At 34.6% G+C, this 18,430-nt stretch overlaps 1 protein-coding gene across 21 annotated transcripts in view; it reads right to left on the bottom strand.

Moving 5' to 3' along the window:
• The window catches only part of PICALM (phosphatidylinositol binding clathrin assembly protein), a 102,434-nt gene that overhangs the window by 22,159 nt on the left and 61,845 nt on the right, over positions 1-18,430 (bottom strand). For 5 of the 21 annotated variants that reach the window (XM_008071106.2, XM_008071160.2, XM_008071129.2 and 2 more), the window contains 8 exons: positions 17,439-17,562; positions 17,052-17,188; positions 14,462-14,565; positions 9,851-10,000; positions 3,723-3,830; positions 864-995; positions 740-770; positions 469-568 (listed from right to left, as the gene is read on the bottom strand). In XM_008071106.2, the coding sequence (XP_008069297.1) occupies positions 469-568; positions 740-770; positions 864-995; positions 3,723-3,830; positions 9,851-10,000; positions 14,462-14,565; positions 17,052-17,188; positions 17,439-17,562 (886 nt within the window). The remainder of the gene's footprint in view (positions 1-468; positions 569-739; positions 771-863; positions 996-3,722; positions 3,831-9,850; positions 10,001-14,461; positions 14,566-17,051; positions 17,189-17,438; positions 17,563-18,430) is intronic. The other 16 variants (XM_008071115.2, XM_008071168.2, XM_008071139.2 and 13 more) reach the window with 5 other exon arrangements.

The following is an 18,430-nucleotide window of genomic DNA, read 5'->3' as shown; positions in this document are numbered from 1 at the left end:
GAGCAGCCACTGAACTCCAGTCTGGGCGACAGAGTGAGACTCCAACTCAAAAAAAAAAAGGAGTATATGCGCTGCAGTTAGGCATCTACCCAGACTCTAAAAATGCACCCAATTACTTAAGAACTCTGTAACCCTGGGCATATTACTTAATAACTCTGTGCCTCCATTTCCTCATCTGGACATAATAATAATTACTAACACACAGCATTAATATGAGGATTATCCAAAATAAAACCAAATTATTATTTATTAGAAGATGTCTGCAAAAAGTAACTCTTAAATACATGTTAGCTACTAAAATGTACCTTGCAAATATAGTCAACCGGCTTCCTTCAAAGAAATACAAATTACTTATACTTCTAAAACTCAGCAACATTCTTTCTACTTACGCCTATCACTTTAAAAACATTTTCATGTTACACATATACTTATTCATGTGTTACTATATCAGGAGCTTCTCCAACTCACCATTGTTGCAGCATTCCAAGCAGTTGTTGGTGCAACCTTTGGTTGCCAGTTAGATCCTCCAGTTAACTTCTTTTCACCTGGTTGACTCCAATTTACATCACTTTAAATAAACACAAGTGAGAACAGTAAATGTCTCTACTTACAAAGTTTAACTATATACTTTAAACAAAGCACTTAGGATGCAGATTTGTTATCTCTACATATACTTTCCAAATAAAAGCCAAATCTCTAAATGACATGTAGGGGAAGAATACCAATATAAAACACTCACTTCTTAGTGGTTCCATTTCCAATGCCAAGATCTAGGAAAAGAGGGGAAAAAGTAGTTAAAATTAGACTCATTTTAACAAAACAACATATTTTAAAGAAGATTAAAGAATGCCAAGACTACTTACTGCCCACAAGGTTGGCTAAAGATGAATCCAAGTCATCAGATACTAATTTGTTGGGTGGGAGTTTGGCAACAGGAAGACTCTGGTTCTGAGAGGCCACTGTTGGTTTGAGAAGTCCACCTAGTTCATCAAAGCCTTAAAGTTACAAACAGACGAAATAGAATTTGTAAGGAAATTTATAGTGCTATAGCTTTCTAAAGGTGGTCTCTGCCTTTTCCCCTTGTTTGTTCACTAGAAAAGTTCTCCAGAAAATAAGCATTAGTAAATGCCTTAAAATGGAAAAAGAAGAAATTCACCATTCATAATGAATTGACTGCAAAGGCTATATTTGCTTTGACAGAAATTATTTATCTTATATCATGACAAAATTACTTTAAGGTTAAAGAGATAAGAGAAAAGCACTGTGAAATTAGCTTGGCATGGTAGCATGCACCAGTAGTCCTAGCTACAAAGGAGGCTGAGGGGAGAGGATTGCTTGAGTCCAGGAATTTGAGGCTATGGTGAGTATGATCATGCCATTCCAGTCTGGGTGACAGAGTGAGACTCCAACTCAAAAAAAAAAGAGCATGGTGGAAATGAGAAAAAAATGGAATGTTTTCTGCAAATTGTCCAGCCAAATTTTCTGAAAACTCACTTATAGCTAAAGTAACATAGGTAGAAAATATATATATATTTGTAACTTTGAAAAAAATTCCTTTTACTTTAAGAAATAATATCTTATAGGCACTTGTATATGCTTTAAAGTAGAGAATATAAGTGAATTCTATCTAAGAATTGCTAAACAATTCTTATTGCATAAACCTATCTCGTAAATAAGGACATTTCTTACAAATTAAAATAAAGCTCTTTAAGATTCTCCACCATAAGGTAGAAGGTAAAAGCAAATTCAACCGACCAAATCATCTAAGGGACTCAATAGCACAATCTAGAAATAACAGAGGATGAAAAAAGAAAGTCACCAAAGATGGTAGTTTACAAAATATGAATAATGGGTCTCTATTTCTTTTCCCCAAGACAAACTCAAAGGAAAAACTCGGACACATCAAAAAAAGTGTAATTATATACTTACTAATATATAATTATATACTTTTTTTCTATATACTTACTAATATATAGAAAAAAACAAATTCTTAGTCTATACTTCTTTTTTTTTTTTTTTTGAGTTGGAGTCTCACTTTGTCACCCAGGTTGGCGCGCAGTGGCACGCCCACAGCCACCGCAGCCTCCACTTGCTGGGCTCAGGCAATCCTTCCGCCTTAGCTGGCCTTCCAAGAAGCTAGAACTACAGGCATGTGCTACCCTCAGTTCATTTTTCTTGATTTATTGTAGAGACGAGGTTTCACCAAGTTGCCCAAGTTGGTCTCAAACCCACGGGCTCAGGCAATCCTCTTACCGTGGCCTCTCACAGTGCTGGAATTATAGGCATGAGCCACTGCATCCAGCTTACACATATTTTTTATATAAAAGCTTGCTTCTTAATTTTTGAATGATAAATTATATGACATAAAGTCAAGAACATCTCAATACCTTTTCTCTCTCTTCTTAGGGACAGGGTGGGAGGAGTGGGAGTGGGAGTCTCACTCTGTAGCTTACACAGTGGCATGATTGCCTGAGCCCAGCAAGTGGAGGCTAACACAGTGGCATGATCATGGCCACTGCAGCCTCAACCTGCTCTTCTCAGGTGATCCCTCCACCTCAACCTCCACAATAGCTGGGACTACAGGCACACGCCATCACACTTGGCTAATTTTTTGATTTATTGTAGAGATGAGGTCTTGCCAAGTTGCCCAGGCTGGTTTTGAACCCCTGGGCTTAGGTAACAGTCTCACCTCTACCTCCCAATGTGCAGGGATTACAGGCATGTGCCACTGCACTGGGCACAATACCTTTACTTTAAATGACTGAAAGTAAATTATTAACCAAAATCACAGGCCATCCCATCGTAAGAACAGAAGTAATAAATGTCAAAGTTCTATAAGCCTCGAATGAAAAAGGTATAAATGAAAACACAAAGTGGAAGCCTGGTTCTACAGATTTATAAAGTTTTTTTAAAGACAAATGAACCGGCCAGGCTCGGTGGCTCAGCCTGTAATCCCAGCACTTTGGGAGGCCGAGCAAGTGAACTGCCTGAGTCCCCGGGTTCGAGACCAGCCCGAGCAACTTGGCAAGACCTCATCTCTACAATAAATAAAAAATTAGCCGGGCATGGTAGCGCTAGCCTGTAGTTCTGGCTACTTGGAAGGCTGAGACAGAAGGATCACCAGTGCCCAGCAGGTCGATGCTAGGGTGGCCGTGAGTGTGCCACTGCACTCCAGCCTGGGCGATGGAGTGAGATTCCAACTCAAAAAAAAAAAAAAGACAAATGAACCATAATAAATAATAATAAGCCCCTGCAACCAAAGGTTGATCAGTAACATATTCTAGTTATTAAACAAAGAAGATCAAAGTATTTAAAGAACCACAGGTTCCATTGTCCCAGTTCAAAAATAGTCAATTTCATACACTAAAATAAAATAAGGTTATTCAGTTCCATAAAGATAGATATTATATGTCTAAAAAGGCACAACATTCTACACAGTCACAAGCAACTCAGCATTCTACTGAGCTAAATCTCTTTTTCTCTCTCTAATTTGTACAGGGAAAAACAAAATCTTCCCAGAGTTTAAACTGCCACCAAGAAAATAATAATGACAATAATGACTCTTCCTTTAAGTTCTCACCTACGGTCAGGGGGAAAGGGGACAATTTCTTTGGCTATCCCAATTTAATCTACTTACACATGTTAAAAGCGGCATTACCTTTCCTTACACAGAATCTAAATTAGAACATCATAGTTATTTTTAATTAAAAAAATGTTCTTACCTCCAGAATCTACAATAACATTCGTAGATTTATTTCCAAACACAGATTCAAAGTCAACATTAAGGCCAGCTGAAGGATGTGGCTGTGCAACTGGAGAGGGTGTGAATCCTGAAAAAATCAAAATGGAAAAAAGTTCAATTTTTAAATAACTCTACATTTAAAGCTTTTTAATGACAATAGAATGGAAAAAGCAATAAATTCCCAAAACAAAGGCAATCCTTCAAGCAAAATGTTTTCTATACCATCACATTTTTTGTGGTGGTTTCACTTTCTACAACAAAATCATCCCACTGGTAAAACTAACAAATGAGCAGCTGCTGTTAAGCTACAAACTTACTTTATTAAAGAAATAAAATATCTGCTTATATTTTACCTCAATTTTGTATGCTGATAATCTTTAAAAAAAAACAAACATCTGAAATAAAATTACAAGAGTTTGCAAGGACCAAAATACATATGCAATGTAAGGGATCATTTGGAAATGAAATAATTCCATTGTTCTTTAAAGATATATGAAACTTTTTAGCATCTCCAAGATAAAAGTCTTTTTCCCTCCCATCTACCCATTTTTCATATTTCTCTTTCCTTTCTCCCTTCCTTCCTTCAATGCTAATCAAAAACTAAATGTTTAACTTCACCTGAGAAATGACGGGACTCTGAAAGTTACAACCCACTAATCCTTATGTCCACCTGTATCCATGTGCTTTTCGAACATTTAAAACACACACACACACACACACACACACACACACACACACACCAACTGCAACTTATTACTTCCAACACCAGGGCTGAAAAGTATACAATCAAACATACTAATTAACCTAACATTAAGCCTGAAATACCAAACCATAAACAAGAAACCTTATTCTTTCTTGCCTGTGTTACACTGATGCTAGTGGCATTAAGCAAAAAGGCAACAAGCTCACATTTTTAAGGCCAGCCTATGCTGAGATAACAAATGATGTTCTATTAGGTGACATTGTATTTATGGGAGGTTCTGAGTTTCTATGGCCTGAAAAGAATAATTAAAATCATCCAAATATATTAGGGCTGTCATGAGACTTAGAGAACTTTCAATCATTGAGTATATCCAGGTCAAAAGAAGTCTAGCAAGGATCACATAGAAGGAATTACTTAAGCTTATCGAAGGTTACAAGGCTCCTAAGGCCTCTTTCATCTCAAAAAAATTCCTGATAGCAGAAGGTTAACAACTACACCATTAGGGAGAAATTATATTTTTGGAGCCTTAAACATAGATTCTCTCTCTTCCTCTCCCTAGTTCCTGCTAAGGACCCTTTGGGTCAGAATCTCACTTTGAATTCTTAATGTATACCACCAGGATGTAAAGAAGTACAATGTTATGTTGTAGAACGACTGGTCTTAAAACTCTAAAAAGTAGGACAAGATTTGGTGAAATGTCCAAGAAGAACTTCAAAGATAAAAACAAGGCAGCAAACAATGATTTATTATTAATGACCTATACAAGCTGGTACACATTAATAATGCTATTTTAAAATAACATCTTTCATCATATAATGAATATTCTGTAGGGTACACATTTTTCTGAGAATGTATCGGTTTAATCCTGTTCCATGATTACTTAATCCTAAAGCTACTCTTTCCTTTCAAGAGGTAACAGGGCTTGCTCTGTTGCCCAGGCTAGAAAACAGTGGCACAATCATGGCTCACTGCAGTCTCAAATTCCTGGGCTCAAGTAATCCTCTCACCTTAGCCTCTCAAGTAGCTAGGACTACACCTATGTGCCATCACACCCAGCTTAACCCTTTAACTACTCTGAACTCAAGACACTGGTCATACAGTGAGAATATAAACACTGCCAAAAACACAAAATAATTTAATACATAAGCCTTCTGACTATTCATCAGAAGGTTCCTAGAATCTTAGACTTACCAATTTAGTAATATTTTAAAGTGTGCAAGCTGTTTAAGAATTATACCATGGGCTTACTGGTTCTTCTATAAATGATTTACACAAAAAGCTAATGCATCCATTTAAGACAGAAGTCTATCATGCTTAGTTATGTGCCCATGCTACCATCACAGTATAAGAAGTATATATATAATATACATCATTCTGGTAACAACCTTGGCTATGTTATCATTAACCTTTACATCAGATCAGCACAACAATTTAAAACTAGGCTAGTACATCAAATTCCTACCTTTTCCTATTATTTTTCCCCAGTCTTCTAGAATATGGTTGATATCATAGAGATAAGTCTAACCTTTATATTCATATAGAAACAACTTCATTACTTTCTGTAAAGAAAGGAAACATTTCCTAACCTAGGGGCACCAACTTGTGAAATTACAGTATGATTATCTAAAAGTACAAAAGATTAGAAATATAAAGTAATCCAGGATTTGCATCTCAAGTTTTAAAAGCCTCTATTTAGACAGAGGAAAAAAGTAAGAAGGAAATTTTTAATAAATTGTGATAGCTGATAAGCTACCAGGGAAGCAAGCAGTGTATTTTCAGAAGAACGATTAATGAGCACCTATAACACACACATCTTCAAAGCAAGAGCTTCACATTATCATGTTAATGCACGTCATTAACTTTTTGGGAAACTGTCAGCTTAATTTTTAAAAGTTACTGATGACAAAGAGACTAAACTAATTATCACTATTTCAAAAGGGAAAGTTTAGAGACACACACACAAAAAAAACAACCCCCAAAAAACACCACACACATACACAAAATGCCAGATCTCTAAGTTAAGGTTAACTTCATGATATAATTATTACATTATCCTGCCTACGCCTTCATTTCAACAAGGCCCATGGAAAACACTGCCATTGACCAGCACCAGTCCACAGATTAACAATTACAAACCACTGCCCAACAGGGAAAATCTCAACAGGACAATTATAATAACTGAAAGGTACAAGATCAATGAGCTTTGGGGCAGAAAGGCATTTCAAAGAACTATAAGAAAAACTGGCTGTGTTGTTAATGGATTGTAGTGGTAGTGCCACAATAAATCAGGCCTCATACTTTTTTTGTAAAAGTAACTGCTACCACCTATTAAGTTCTATTAAACACTATGTAAGGGCTTTATAAACATGGTACTATTTAAACCTCACAAAACCTCTGTGAGATAGTATTATCCCCATTTTGCAAAAGGGGAGACTAAGAGATTAAACAATTTACCTAAGGTCAAAGATTTAGTAAGTGGCAGAACCAAGATCTGCATCCCAATTTATTTGATTCTAGAATCTAATAGGGGTTTTTAGTTTAATCCTAAGTATTTCACCTTACATATAAAAAGTAAGCAAAATTTTTACTATAGTTATAACAATTATGAAATAGAAACAATTCAAATTTTACGAACTTCTTGAACTTTCCATTGCTAATGCTAGGCCAAAAAGTGAATAATCCTTGGCAAGAGTGAAGAAAAAAATGTTCAAGATTGTATCTCATGTTTAAATAATAATTTAGGAAAAAAGTACATTCTAATTAAGAAATAATCTTGTACACAAGATGGCTTTTTAAAAAATTTGTTTTTATTTTTTGCAAGAGAGTCTTGCTATGCTGCCCAGGATGATCTCCAACTCCAGCTCTGAAGAGATCCTCTGCCTTAGCCTCCCAGGAAACTGAGCTTTATAGATACCAGTCACCATACCTGGCCTCCAAAATGGATTTTAATAGTAGTAGCTTTAACGATAAGTTTATTTGCCAGGCATAGTCCTGCATATTATGTAGTCATATATGTAAACCTCCTGACAATCCTGCAAGACACTATTATCTCACCTTTCATAGCCTTGAAAACTTAAAGTTGCTTAAAATCACATAGTAAACAATGAAGCAAAATTAGAATTAAAAACCTAACCTCACTAAACTCCAAGCATACTCTACCAAATGTCCTCATAAATCCCATTTTTAAATAATGTAGCTCTGGCCAATTCTTACTGCCAGTAAAGAACCTCGATCCTTAAGTTGTGCTGAACATTCTTTTTAATGCCAACTTAACAGTAATAATAACTATGCACACGCACACACACAAATCAGCTGGACTTTGAGGTTGTATTACTACTGCACTGGTCTTGAATACATTTGTGAAGACACAGATGAACATACAAAGAACTTCAAATTACATAAGCTTGCAATATTAAAATGTATATACCCTTCTGAAAATGTAAAGTCCTGAGTGTGGATTAAAGTAAGAAGATGATAGGCATCTACTCATAAAACTATCATGTGTTTAATTAAAGCAAAAGAAATTAGGTATAAACTGGCGTGTTCTTCAAAAGCAAATAAGTATATTTTTTCTTAGCAAGTTTATAAAACTTTAAGAAAAGAAAAATCCCTCCTGCATAAAAACTTTAAAGATACTGTTACCTACCTTCAAATAAGCCAGCTACAGTGGAAGAAACATGGCATATAACTAGTAATATTAGGATAAACTTGAGTGACACAAAAAATGCTGCCAAGGCATACAAGGTAGGAAGGCAGGAAGGGAGAGAGGAAAGAGAAGGAATAAGAGGAGGAAGGGGGAAGGAATGAGGCAGACAGGCAGGGAGGGAGGCAAGGACAAAGAAGAGGAAGTAGAGGAAGAAGCAGGAAAAAAAACGAAGGAAGAGGAGGAACAGTTAAGAGTGGGATAGGTGAGAAAAACAAGAAAAACAAAACAAAAAACAGGGAGTCTAAGCCCTTGGCATTCTTAAAATTACAACTTAATGAAAAGAACTTAAGGCTCCATTATGAGTATTAAAAAAAAATTCTATTATGTTTGCAATAAATTTTGAAAAAACCCAACACTGTATCTCATTAGAAAAAAAATATGAGGCCGTTGGCTTTATAGCCAACACTAACCTGTCCTCTAATGTGTGGTGCTACAGATGAGAAATCAGGCCTAGACACTTTCACAGACACTCGCATATACCCACAGTTAGGGCCACAACCCACTTGCCTTACAATTTAGTGCTCTTGAAGCTTCAATGAGGACAAACTGCCTATTACACTAATCATCATATCAGATAAATGTCTTCCCTCTGGCAAGGTCAGAGGGTATCTAGTCACATAGCCATTTTGATTTTTCTGGGTTGTTCTTAATCCTATAGAGCATGTGTTGGTGACTTCATATCACCATGACATAAAGGAATTACTGCCATTAATTGTTACACTTTAGGTATATACACGGCTTAAGCTATTGGACAAGTTATATATAATTAGAGCACCTAACCTGGAATTTTCTCTAATCTCTTTCCACCATTAACTTGCTTTCTTGTTATTTTCTTCCCTCCCTCCCTCCCTCTCTCTCATATGTATATCTAACAGAATACTTAGAATGTGGACACATTCTGTTTAGGGAAGATAGATGACTTTCTGAATGCTGTTTTAATCAAATATTTAAATTCACATTACCTCAAGCTGTTTCTCTAACTGAACACAAGCAGTGTCACCATCTTTTGAGGAGTAATTAGTATCTTTTTTATAAAAGCAAAACTCAAAAGCAGCGATTTCAACTTTAGTATATACTTAAAAACTTACTATTCTCTGTGCAACTTTGGTGTGAAATTTTGCCTTTTTATACTGCAACTACAGGATTCGAGTTAAGTTGCTTTACTGTTTTATTAGTTAAAACGCAACACACATTGCCTACTTCTCATTTATCTCCAGACTAACAATAAAGTGAAACCCTTAAGAATGGGCTGAAAAGTATGTAGAGATTTTGGAAAAGATAAAATTGTAATGTGAAACAGTTAAAAAACATTAAAGATCACTGCAAAGAGCAATAAAGTTTAAGAGATGTTCTCAAGCACAAAGTTTAAGAGATGTTACTTTTCAACCAACTCTGAAACAGGACGAGATCTATATGTGACGCTAGAGAGCTAGAGTGTTGCGCTAAAACATGACAGAAAATAAATCACTTTAAAAAACTTCAACATCAAAAGAAATTTTCTTTCCTAAAAGTTTGTATTCATAAAATCTGGGGTATTAGTGTCAACTTAAAAATCTCACTATGTTATAGTTATTTATTTTAGAATTTGACATTAAAATCTAAAGTAATTACTGCAGTGCTTTTAAAGTAATTAATGGAGACATTTAAAAAATTAGGCAGTATAACATGAATTGGAAAAAGAGGTTAAATGGTACTTTACCAACAAACATTTCATGAGTAGGTGTCCTAGTAGTAAAAGTGGATACATCTGAAGAAATGGGAAGGTGAACATCACCACTACTTTTTGTGAGGAAAGGATTTAAGCTTGGAATGGCATCATCAACAGCATCTATAGTAGCAGAGAAAGGATCTGTGCAGTCCAAGTGTATTACAGCAAAATGAAGAAAGGAAGTAAATAAATTAGTATTGTAATTAGTCAAAAGATGCAAAGTGTAAAGTAGTAGCTATATTATTGTTTATTAATCTCAAATGAAAAATATCTAATCACCAAGATGGAAGAATTTCATTTAACATGTTTTAAAATGAATCACCAGGGAAAAAAATCATTTTATTTGCTAACATCAGAAAGCCAATAGTCAGGTAGTTAAAAAAAAAGAAAGAAAAAAAGAGAATAACCCAAAAATTTCTATAAAAGAGCCACCCACCCTGCACCCATTTTCCCTGTCCAGGTGAAAGTGTACTGGCTTTGGTGGCACAGCTATGTTTACTCAAATAATTGATATAAACAATTGGTATGTGTGTCATATAAAGTAAACTTTCAAAAAAAAAGGGAAGGGTAAATGACAAATCAGGGGCAAGAGGCTGTTTCTAGCGTGTGCAGATAACTGCAGTACAGGTTCAAAGATAGGAAATAAAAAATAAAGACGAAGAAAAGAGCTAAGGATGGGGAAATGAATTTTAGACAATTAAGAACACAGATGAAAGATTGCCCATTTAATAGACTGGGAACAGCTCTGAAGGTCTAGCAAAGAGCTTTAGAGCCTAAACGATTTGCTAAAGGAACAACAAAAGTGTTGCCCCCTACTAAAATGATACTAAATATGTATTAGCATAAAATCCTATATCTAAAGTTATTCTACAATCAGATTATTATTATACTAATACCTCACTCAAGATAATTGTCATTCCAATGACTGAAATGCATTTTTTTGAAATCCTTAAGATTTAATTAACTAAATTGGGAGAGAAAAAAAAAGAGCAGCAAAAATAGTGTCATAATCTTTTCTTTGTGATACAATTAAAAATAAGAAGATAGCCCTAATACTTCTAACCAGCAGACTCTTCTTGTTTATACAATAGTCTAGTTCTTGACCTTCACAGTACTAGGCACTGCATTTTACTCTTAAGACTGTGTGATTGAATATTAAGAAGGCAACAATTGCCTAAGGACCAGCCCATTTACTATTTTACAGGTACACTTTCCTTTAGAGTCAACAGATTCAAGGCAAGTGTTCTGCAAACCCAAATACAACTGTTGGAAAAAGGGAAATACCAAGAAAATACAAAAGACAAGGGTTTCAACATAAAACATCTTTTAAATAAAACTTTAATTTTTTTTATCACATAAGAACTTTCCTAACATTCCTATGGAACATCAATTATTCCTCAAAAAATAAAGTCCTACAAATGTACCAAAATATGTTAAATATATTATTCAAATTCAATGATGTTTCAACAACTTCTTCATCCACTTCTCAATAAATGAAACACTAAGAAAAAAGAATCAGAAAAAATAATTCAGAAATAAAAAGGAGAAAACAGTCAGATAGAAGAATTGGGGGTTTTTTTGATACTAAAATGAAAATGTACTGATGGCCGTGGTAATTCCTTCTTGCATAAGAAAGGAATTACATTAAGTTTAGAGTTAACCAGTTAGGTTAGTTCTGTTTTTAAATACTTGATAGTTGCATAGACTTTTTAAAGTACATTATATTTTATCAGGCAAGTTAAGTAACCAAAAACATCTCTCTAGTCTTTCATATGAAAAAAGTCACAGGAGAAGTCATTTTTTTTTAAAAAAAGGATACACGTTACTATAACAGATCTATTGGTTTATGAGAAAAGACATGTTCAGAAATGGTTACTAGTTAGTTACTGTTCTATCAAGCACCTAATCTCAATCACTCCCTATTATGTGACATACCAGAGAAGAATATGCAGAAAACATATACAAGTACATTTATATTTAGATCAATCAGACAGTAAGGAAAACCAGCTCCAATCTACCTGACAAAACACTTTAAGTAATCTAGATTATGTTTAATATATTAGTGGACATTATACTATAACAATGCAAATTCATTAATATATGATAATAATGCTCCAGCTATTCCAACTTAAACTTTATCTACTAGACTGGTATCTCTAAATCCCTTAAAATTTTTTAAAAATCGCTTCGTCCATTATTTTTTATCATTATTCATTTGAAAGTTTAATTTTATGCTACACTAGAGTCATGGGAAAATAATTCAAAAAAGTCAAAACAAGGACAAAAATAGACCCAGTACTGAGGACATAAACAATTTGATATCTACAATTACACACAGAAAACAGAATTTTCTTAAAATTTTTGTAGAAATGAGGGTCTTGCTTTGTTGTCCAGGCTGGTCTTGAACTCCTGGACTCAAGCAATCCTTCCATATCAACTTCCCGAGTAGCTAAAAACGTAGGTGTGTGCCACCACACCCGGCTAATTTTTTATTTTTTGTAGATACAGGGTCGTGCTATGTTGCCAGGTTAAGTCTTGCCTCAAGCAATCCCTCTACCTTGGCCTCCCAAAGTGCTGGGATTGCAGGCATTAGCCACCACAGTTGGCCTGATTTGTGCTTTTAATCTCACTACCTGTATACAGCAAAGTGAATGCTAAAAATATAGGGGAAATTTAAATAGAAATAGCACACAAAGCAAAATAACCTAAAATAGAGAAATAAAACATGATTAAATGTATTCCAATTAATTGTATTCACATATAGACTCTTGATGGAATAATTTCTTCTAACAGAACACAGAGCAATTTTTGCAGATTGAAAATACTTAGGATTATTCTCCCACAGAAATGCATTAGTTATCTGCTTTCATGAATTCAATAATTCCAAGTAGAAACTTTCACTTGTCATTGTTAGAATGAATCACACATGGTGTTCAGACATGACAATTAAGAATTTCAGTTTAGTTTCTTTAAAATGTTAAATATATTAATTTCATTAAGCCTTCTGTAAAATGTTCAATCTATTTAGATAAACTTCTCAACATTAGTTTTAGAAAGACAATTACATTAAAAAAACAAAATAAGCTAAAATTGCTTAAATGGTCATGTTAATTCTAACCTCTTCTACAACAATTCACAGTAAGGCAGAAGATAAGCATAAAAGTTTGACAGATTAAAAATCCTAAAATCAGAACTTAACATTAGGTTATTAAGAAGCTCCTTTTTAAACCTTAATTTGCTACCTATTGTTCATTCAGAAATAATTCTAAAATATTTAAACTATCTTACGATTTTTAGAAATTACTCATAGAGCTTAAGATTTACCTAAATAAAACTAGCCTTCAGAGTCAATTAGATTTTTTAGTCACTTGAAGGCTCACGAAATTAGTCTAAAAATCTATTTTTTCAGTTTTTCACTATCTCTGTTCTTTGCCACACCATAAAACAGAAATAATCTATGCAGAAGAGTAAACGTCTACTCATTCAGCCAACATTTACAAACTACTATTAAACATCAGCAAGTATTCTAAACATTGGGGATGTAACAATGAACACAACACTTTACAACTCCTGCCTTCACAGAATTTACATTCTAGTATAAAAATAGTGCCTTAAAAATAAAGCAAAAATTCAAAGCACTAAAATAAAAATGAAAAAAACTAGTTCATATACTGTAAAAACTCATTAGAATAATTAATTTATCTTGCTATGAAGGGTAAGCCTATCACTTCAGATTTATTTTATATGTGAGCCAATAAAAATGCTATGGCATCCTGCCATTCTCTCTTTAGACAGTATCCTTCTTAGGATATTTCCCTTCCTTCTGCATCAACTTTGAGTGTGTGTTTGTAAAATACTTACATACATACAGAAGCACTAAAACCAACCAAAGATGATGATCTGAAAACACACACATGTCTAAACAAAACTTTAAAAAATTGACATGAACTAAGTAAGCTCTTTCCTCTTTCTAAGATGCTAGGTCATGGTCATGATCATGATGTTGTCATCTTAAGATCAAAGAACTACTCAAGGGCAATAAACATTCCTGTTGGTACTATGAGAAAATTCTGTGAAAATTCTCCAAAAATCTTTTAGGTCTTAATTAAATCAACACTTAACACACAAGCAGCATAATGTTTGTCATGAGAATCCTGGTCACATCATAGTTCACTCATAACACCATCTGAGTTTTACTAGAACCTTATCATATACTTACACAAAGATGAGTTTCTTCCCCAAAATTAAAAAATTTTTTATACCCAAATCAAAATAACTATTATGCATTTTCTGATTATGGAATACAAATTCAACATTAAAAGAACAATTTCATACTTAAACATAGATCTGGTCCTTCTTACATTTAATTTCATCTTTATTACAACTCATTTTATAATTTAACTGAACACAAATTCCAAAATTACATTTTTGATAAATATTTATTCAAGGAATAAAATTATTTCACTGCCATTTTAATGTTTCTCAAGTTCTCAATTATCAAGTGTGACCAAAAACTATACAAATAAGTAAAACTCTACAGAAAGAGGGGGAGGAGATGCCTATATAACATCTAAAATAGAATTCATTAATATTAACACTTACCTCCCCATGTACTTGCTACCTGAGAAGCAGTTGACATAGGATGTACAGATGGGTGAAAAGTTGGCTGCTGCAAATCAAGCAGATCATTTGGCAGCTTTGATGTGCTAGAAAGACATTTGGGAAGATGCCGTTTACTAGATAGACTTTGCTACTTTAGTCACCACCACCCCCACTACCACAAATAAGAACATTTTAAAAAACTGGGAAAAGAAACAATAATGTAAACCTCAAAAGCAGGTACAGTTTCAGTAAGATAACAGTTGCATGCCTTCTTATAACAGCATATTTCTAAGGAGGCCTGGAAAAATAACCAAACACTGTATATTAAGTTTACACAGGGCTCAAATCACAGTAACTCCTCTGGAAAGGATTAATGACTTCACCAGGAAAATACTAATTTCCTTAATGAAATTAAGCCAAACATGATTCTGAAATATGAAACACCATGGCAATTTTAGTTGTTTTGAGAAAATTATTTTCCCACTTGTAATCTTCAAAGAACTTGAATCACATTTGCAATACCAATATCCCTACAAAGTAAAATACCCATTATGCTCACTCTAACTGCCTCAGTAGTCAAACAACATATCAATAATACAGGGGAAAATTTTTTATATGCATGTATGGTGTAAGCTTAAAATAGTCACCCCATCAACAACTCTAGGGAGCACTATTTACATGATATATTTCTGACCATAAAGTTTTTATGTGATTTTTATGAATAACAAAAAGTGAATTGAGGCATTATATGTACCATAGTATAGCTAATTTTTTTTTTAAAGAGATGAGGTCTTGCTATGTTGCCTAAGCTGGTCTTGAATACTGGGTCTCAAGCATTCCCACTGATTTAGCCTCCTAAGTAGCTGGGACTATAAGCATGTACCACCATGCCTGGCTCCTAATTTTTAATTTACACATTCTCAAAAATAAGTTTCTTTTTTTCTTTTTCAAATTGATACATAATATTTGTACTGATTTATGCAGTATGTGTGATATTCTGATACACACACATCATGTGTAAAGACCTGCATAAACCTCAAACATTTATCACTTCTCTGTGTTGGGAATATTCCAAATCTTCTATTCTAGCTTCTTTGAAATATACAATTAAGTTATTGTTAACTATAATCACCTGACTGTGACTACAGACTACATCAAACACTAGAACTTATTCCTTCTAACTGCATTTTGTAAAAAAAAAGTTGTAAAGACATGCCTTTTAGATATAGTTTTGTAGATAGTAGATATAAATTTAAATTCATTTAGTTCTTTGGAGAAAACACAGAACATGCAGTACGCATTCTATAAACAGGTTGTAAGGCTTTATTATTATTAAAAAGGTGAAAACTTTCAATATTTGAGATAAAACATAGTGAAATTAGTTCTTTATCCAATAATGTCATTCATCCTTAAATTTTCAACATTCCACTTATCTCTCTCCTAAGGTCTCTAAGTTAAAGTCTCCAAGTTGAAAACTTGTCACATAATGGGGTAAATGTTGTTTTACTGGAGGTTAAGGAGGGCAGCATACATAAACAAACAAACAATAAAGCTGAAAGAAAAACACAGAACTAAATTCATCAAACACCTACTAAGATTTTAGGGACAGGTAGCAATTGAGAATGCACGGAACAAGCAGTTCAGATAGTTCGGGATTCAGTAGACAGGTGAAAGACCTTTTGGGGATGAGTTAATAAAATAAACAGCAACAACAACAAAATCAAAGAAAAAAGTCACCACTCTCTATGGAGCATGTACCACGCGCTAGAGCACTGTGCTAAACCTACAGTAGTCATCTGGGAGCTTGTTAGAAATTAGCATTTTAGCCCCTGAATCAGAACTCTGGGGTTGGGAGCCAGACATCTGTGGTTTACTCACTTTCCAGGTGATTTTGATGCATGTTTAAAATTGAGAATCACTCAGTTTTTAAAAAGGTTAAGAAATATCAGAGCCAGGATTTAAACCAGAATCTGACTTCTAAACTACTTTATTCTGAGGTAAAAGATAAAACAGCTTCAGAAAAAGCCAATTATTCTTATTTGCCTGGATATATTATATGTCCATGTTTTTAAAACACTTAAATTAGACAAGAAGTGTATTAAAGCTGGTCTGGTAGGCTTCAAAACCAAGAAATCTGGCAACTAAACTGTTACCGTGTTCCAAATTACAGAGTGACTTAACACCAGGAAATAGACATGGCAGACTTTGAATATCCGGTGAAATGATATTTTGAAATACATATCATACCCATATATCCAAGAGCTATAAGGTCTTGAACCATTAGATGCTTCATAAATGTGTTTAGTAATAACTTGATACAATGAAAAGTTTGTGAAAGAGAACCACTGTATTGCAATTAGCATAAATTAGTTAACTCGACCATCTACCTTTTTCTAACTACGGAAAATATAAACTTTTATCACTTTATCTTCAGGTGTTATTCCAATACTGCCATTTATTAACTCCCTCTTTTCTGTGAATCAATAATGATAAAATCATAAATCAAAATAAACTTGAAAAGCTTTGCAAAATTTCTATTAGAAGTCTTTGAACATAAATATTCAAAGATAACCTTAACTTCTACCCCTACCTGTTAGAAGAACTAGGGGTAGAAAATATGTCAATGGCTGGTGCGGTCATTATCCCTCCCGCTGAGGTGGACACAGGAGAGGCTGCAGTAGTTAAAGAGGTATGAGGTTTCTTTGCAAGTTCTTTTAGGCGCTGTTCCTGTTAAGAAAGGCATCTATCATAAAAATTCCAGAAACCAGACCTCTAGAAAACAAGCATTTCTAATTTTTTTTTGATAGTAGATATTCTGTGACAGATGTAGCTAGTCATTCTGTCAGGATAAAAAATCAAAATGAGTTTCAGCTCATTGGATAGCTGCACATTTAAAACCGTAAGTCTATATAGAGGCCCCAATTATTTATGAACACATGTACTTATCTTTCCAAGTAAAGGGAATAACTACACTTACCTTTAAAGCTTTTAAACGTGCCTGTTCTTCTTCTAATGCTGCCTGCTTTTCCCTTTCATCCACTTTTGTCAGAGATAGGCCAGTGCTTGCCAGGGAAGAGACTGCATTGGAAAGTGTTGTTGCCCTAGGATAATTGGACAGAGGTAATTCGGCTTTCTGCTAAACACTTCACACTGCATCCAGGTCATGAAATGATCTGGCAACCTTGCCATGGATAGGCACTGTAAATGTCAACCTAGGGACTCAAAGCCAGGACTTCAGATGAAATAGTCTATCCAGTGACCTAGAGAATTATAGCAATTAGAAGAACGTTGACTTACACGCATATTCACTGCTTTTAGAGTGTTAGACTTTGGAAAGGGTTTACAATAGAGTGGGACACATTGCCTCTTTCCAAGTCCCAAGAGAGGGAGGGAACCAATGCAACTGAGAAAATCCCACATATTCCCAGAAGAGCCCTGATGGGGAAAAGCGTTGAGTTCTTACAGGGAAAGACATCTGCTAATTTACAGTGCTACTCTCAGGAATGACAAAGAATGAGTACCAGTAATAAATGTCTAGGTATGCTTCCCCTATAACAACATCCAAAGATGTAAACCCTCAAAGGACTTCAGGTCTCTTCAAAAGAAGACTGGTTTCAATCCAGTCACCAGTCCATCTAACACCTTCTATGTGCTGCCCTTCTGCCAAACTAGAATTTCCTTTTAAAACATATTATACATGCACAATGCATCATTTCTCAGTAGCAAGTCACCTCCTTTCCTCTTTTTTTTTTTTTTTTTTTTTTTTTGTGAGTTGGAGTCTCACTCTGTCACCCAGACTGGAGTGCAGTGGCCGCTCCCAGCCAACGCAGCCTCGACCTGCTAGGCTCTGGCGATCCTTCTGCCTCAGCCTTCCAAGTAGCCAGAATTACAGGCATGTGCTACCATGGTCGGCTGATTTTTTTATTTATTGTAGAGATGAGGTCTCACTGCCCAGGTGGGTCTCGAACC

The sequence above is a fragment of the Carlito syrichta genome, unplaced genomic scaffold, assembly GCF_000164805.1.
Source record: "Carlito syrichta isolate Samal-C Ts95f unplaced genomic scaffold, Tarsius_syrichta-2.0.1 Scaffold112660, whole genome shotgun sequence".
In the NCBI taxonomy this organism is placed as follows: Eukaryota; Metazoa; Chordata; class Mammalia; order Primates; family Tarsiidae; genus Carlito; species Carlito syrichta.
The sequence above is the reverse complement of the archived record's forward strand: the minus strand, read 5'-3'. Positions and strand labels throughout refer to the sequence as shown.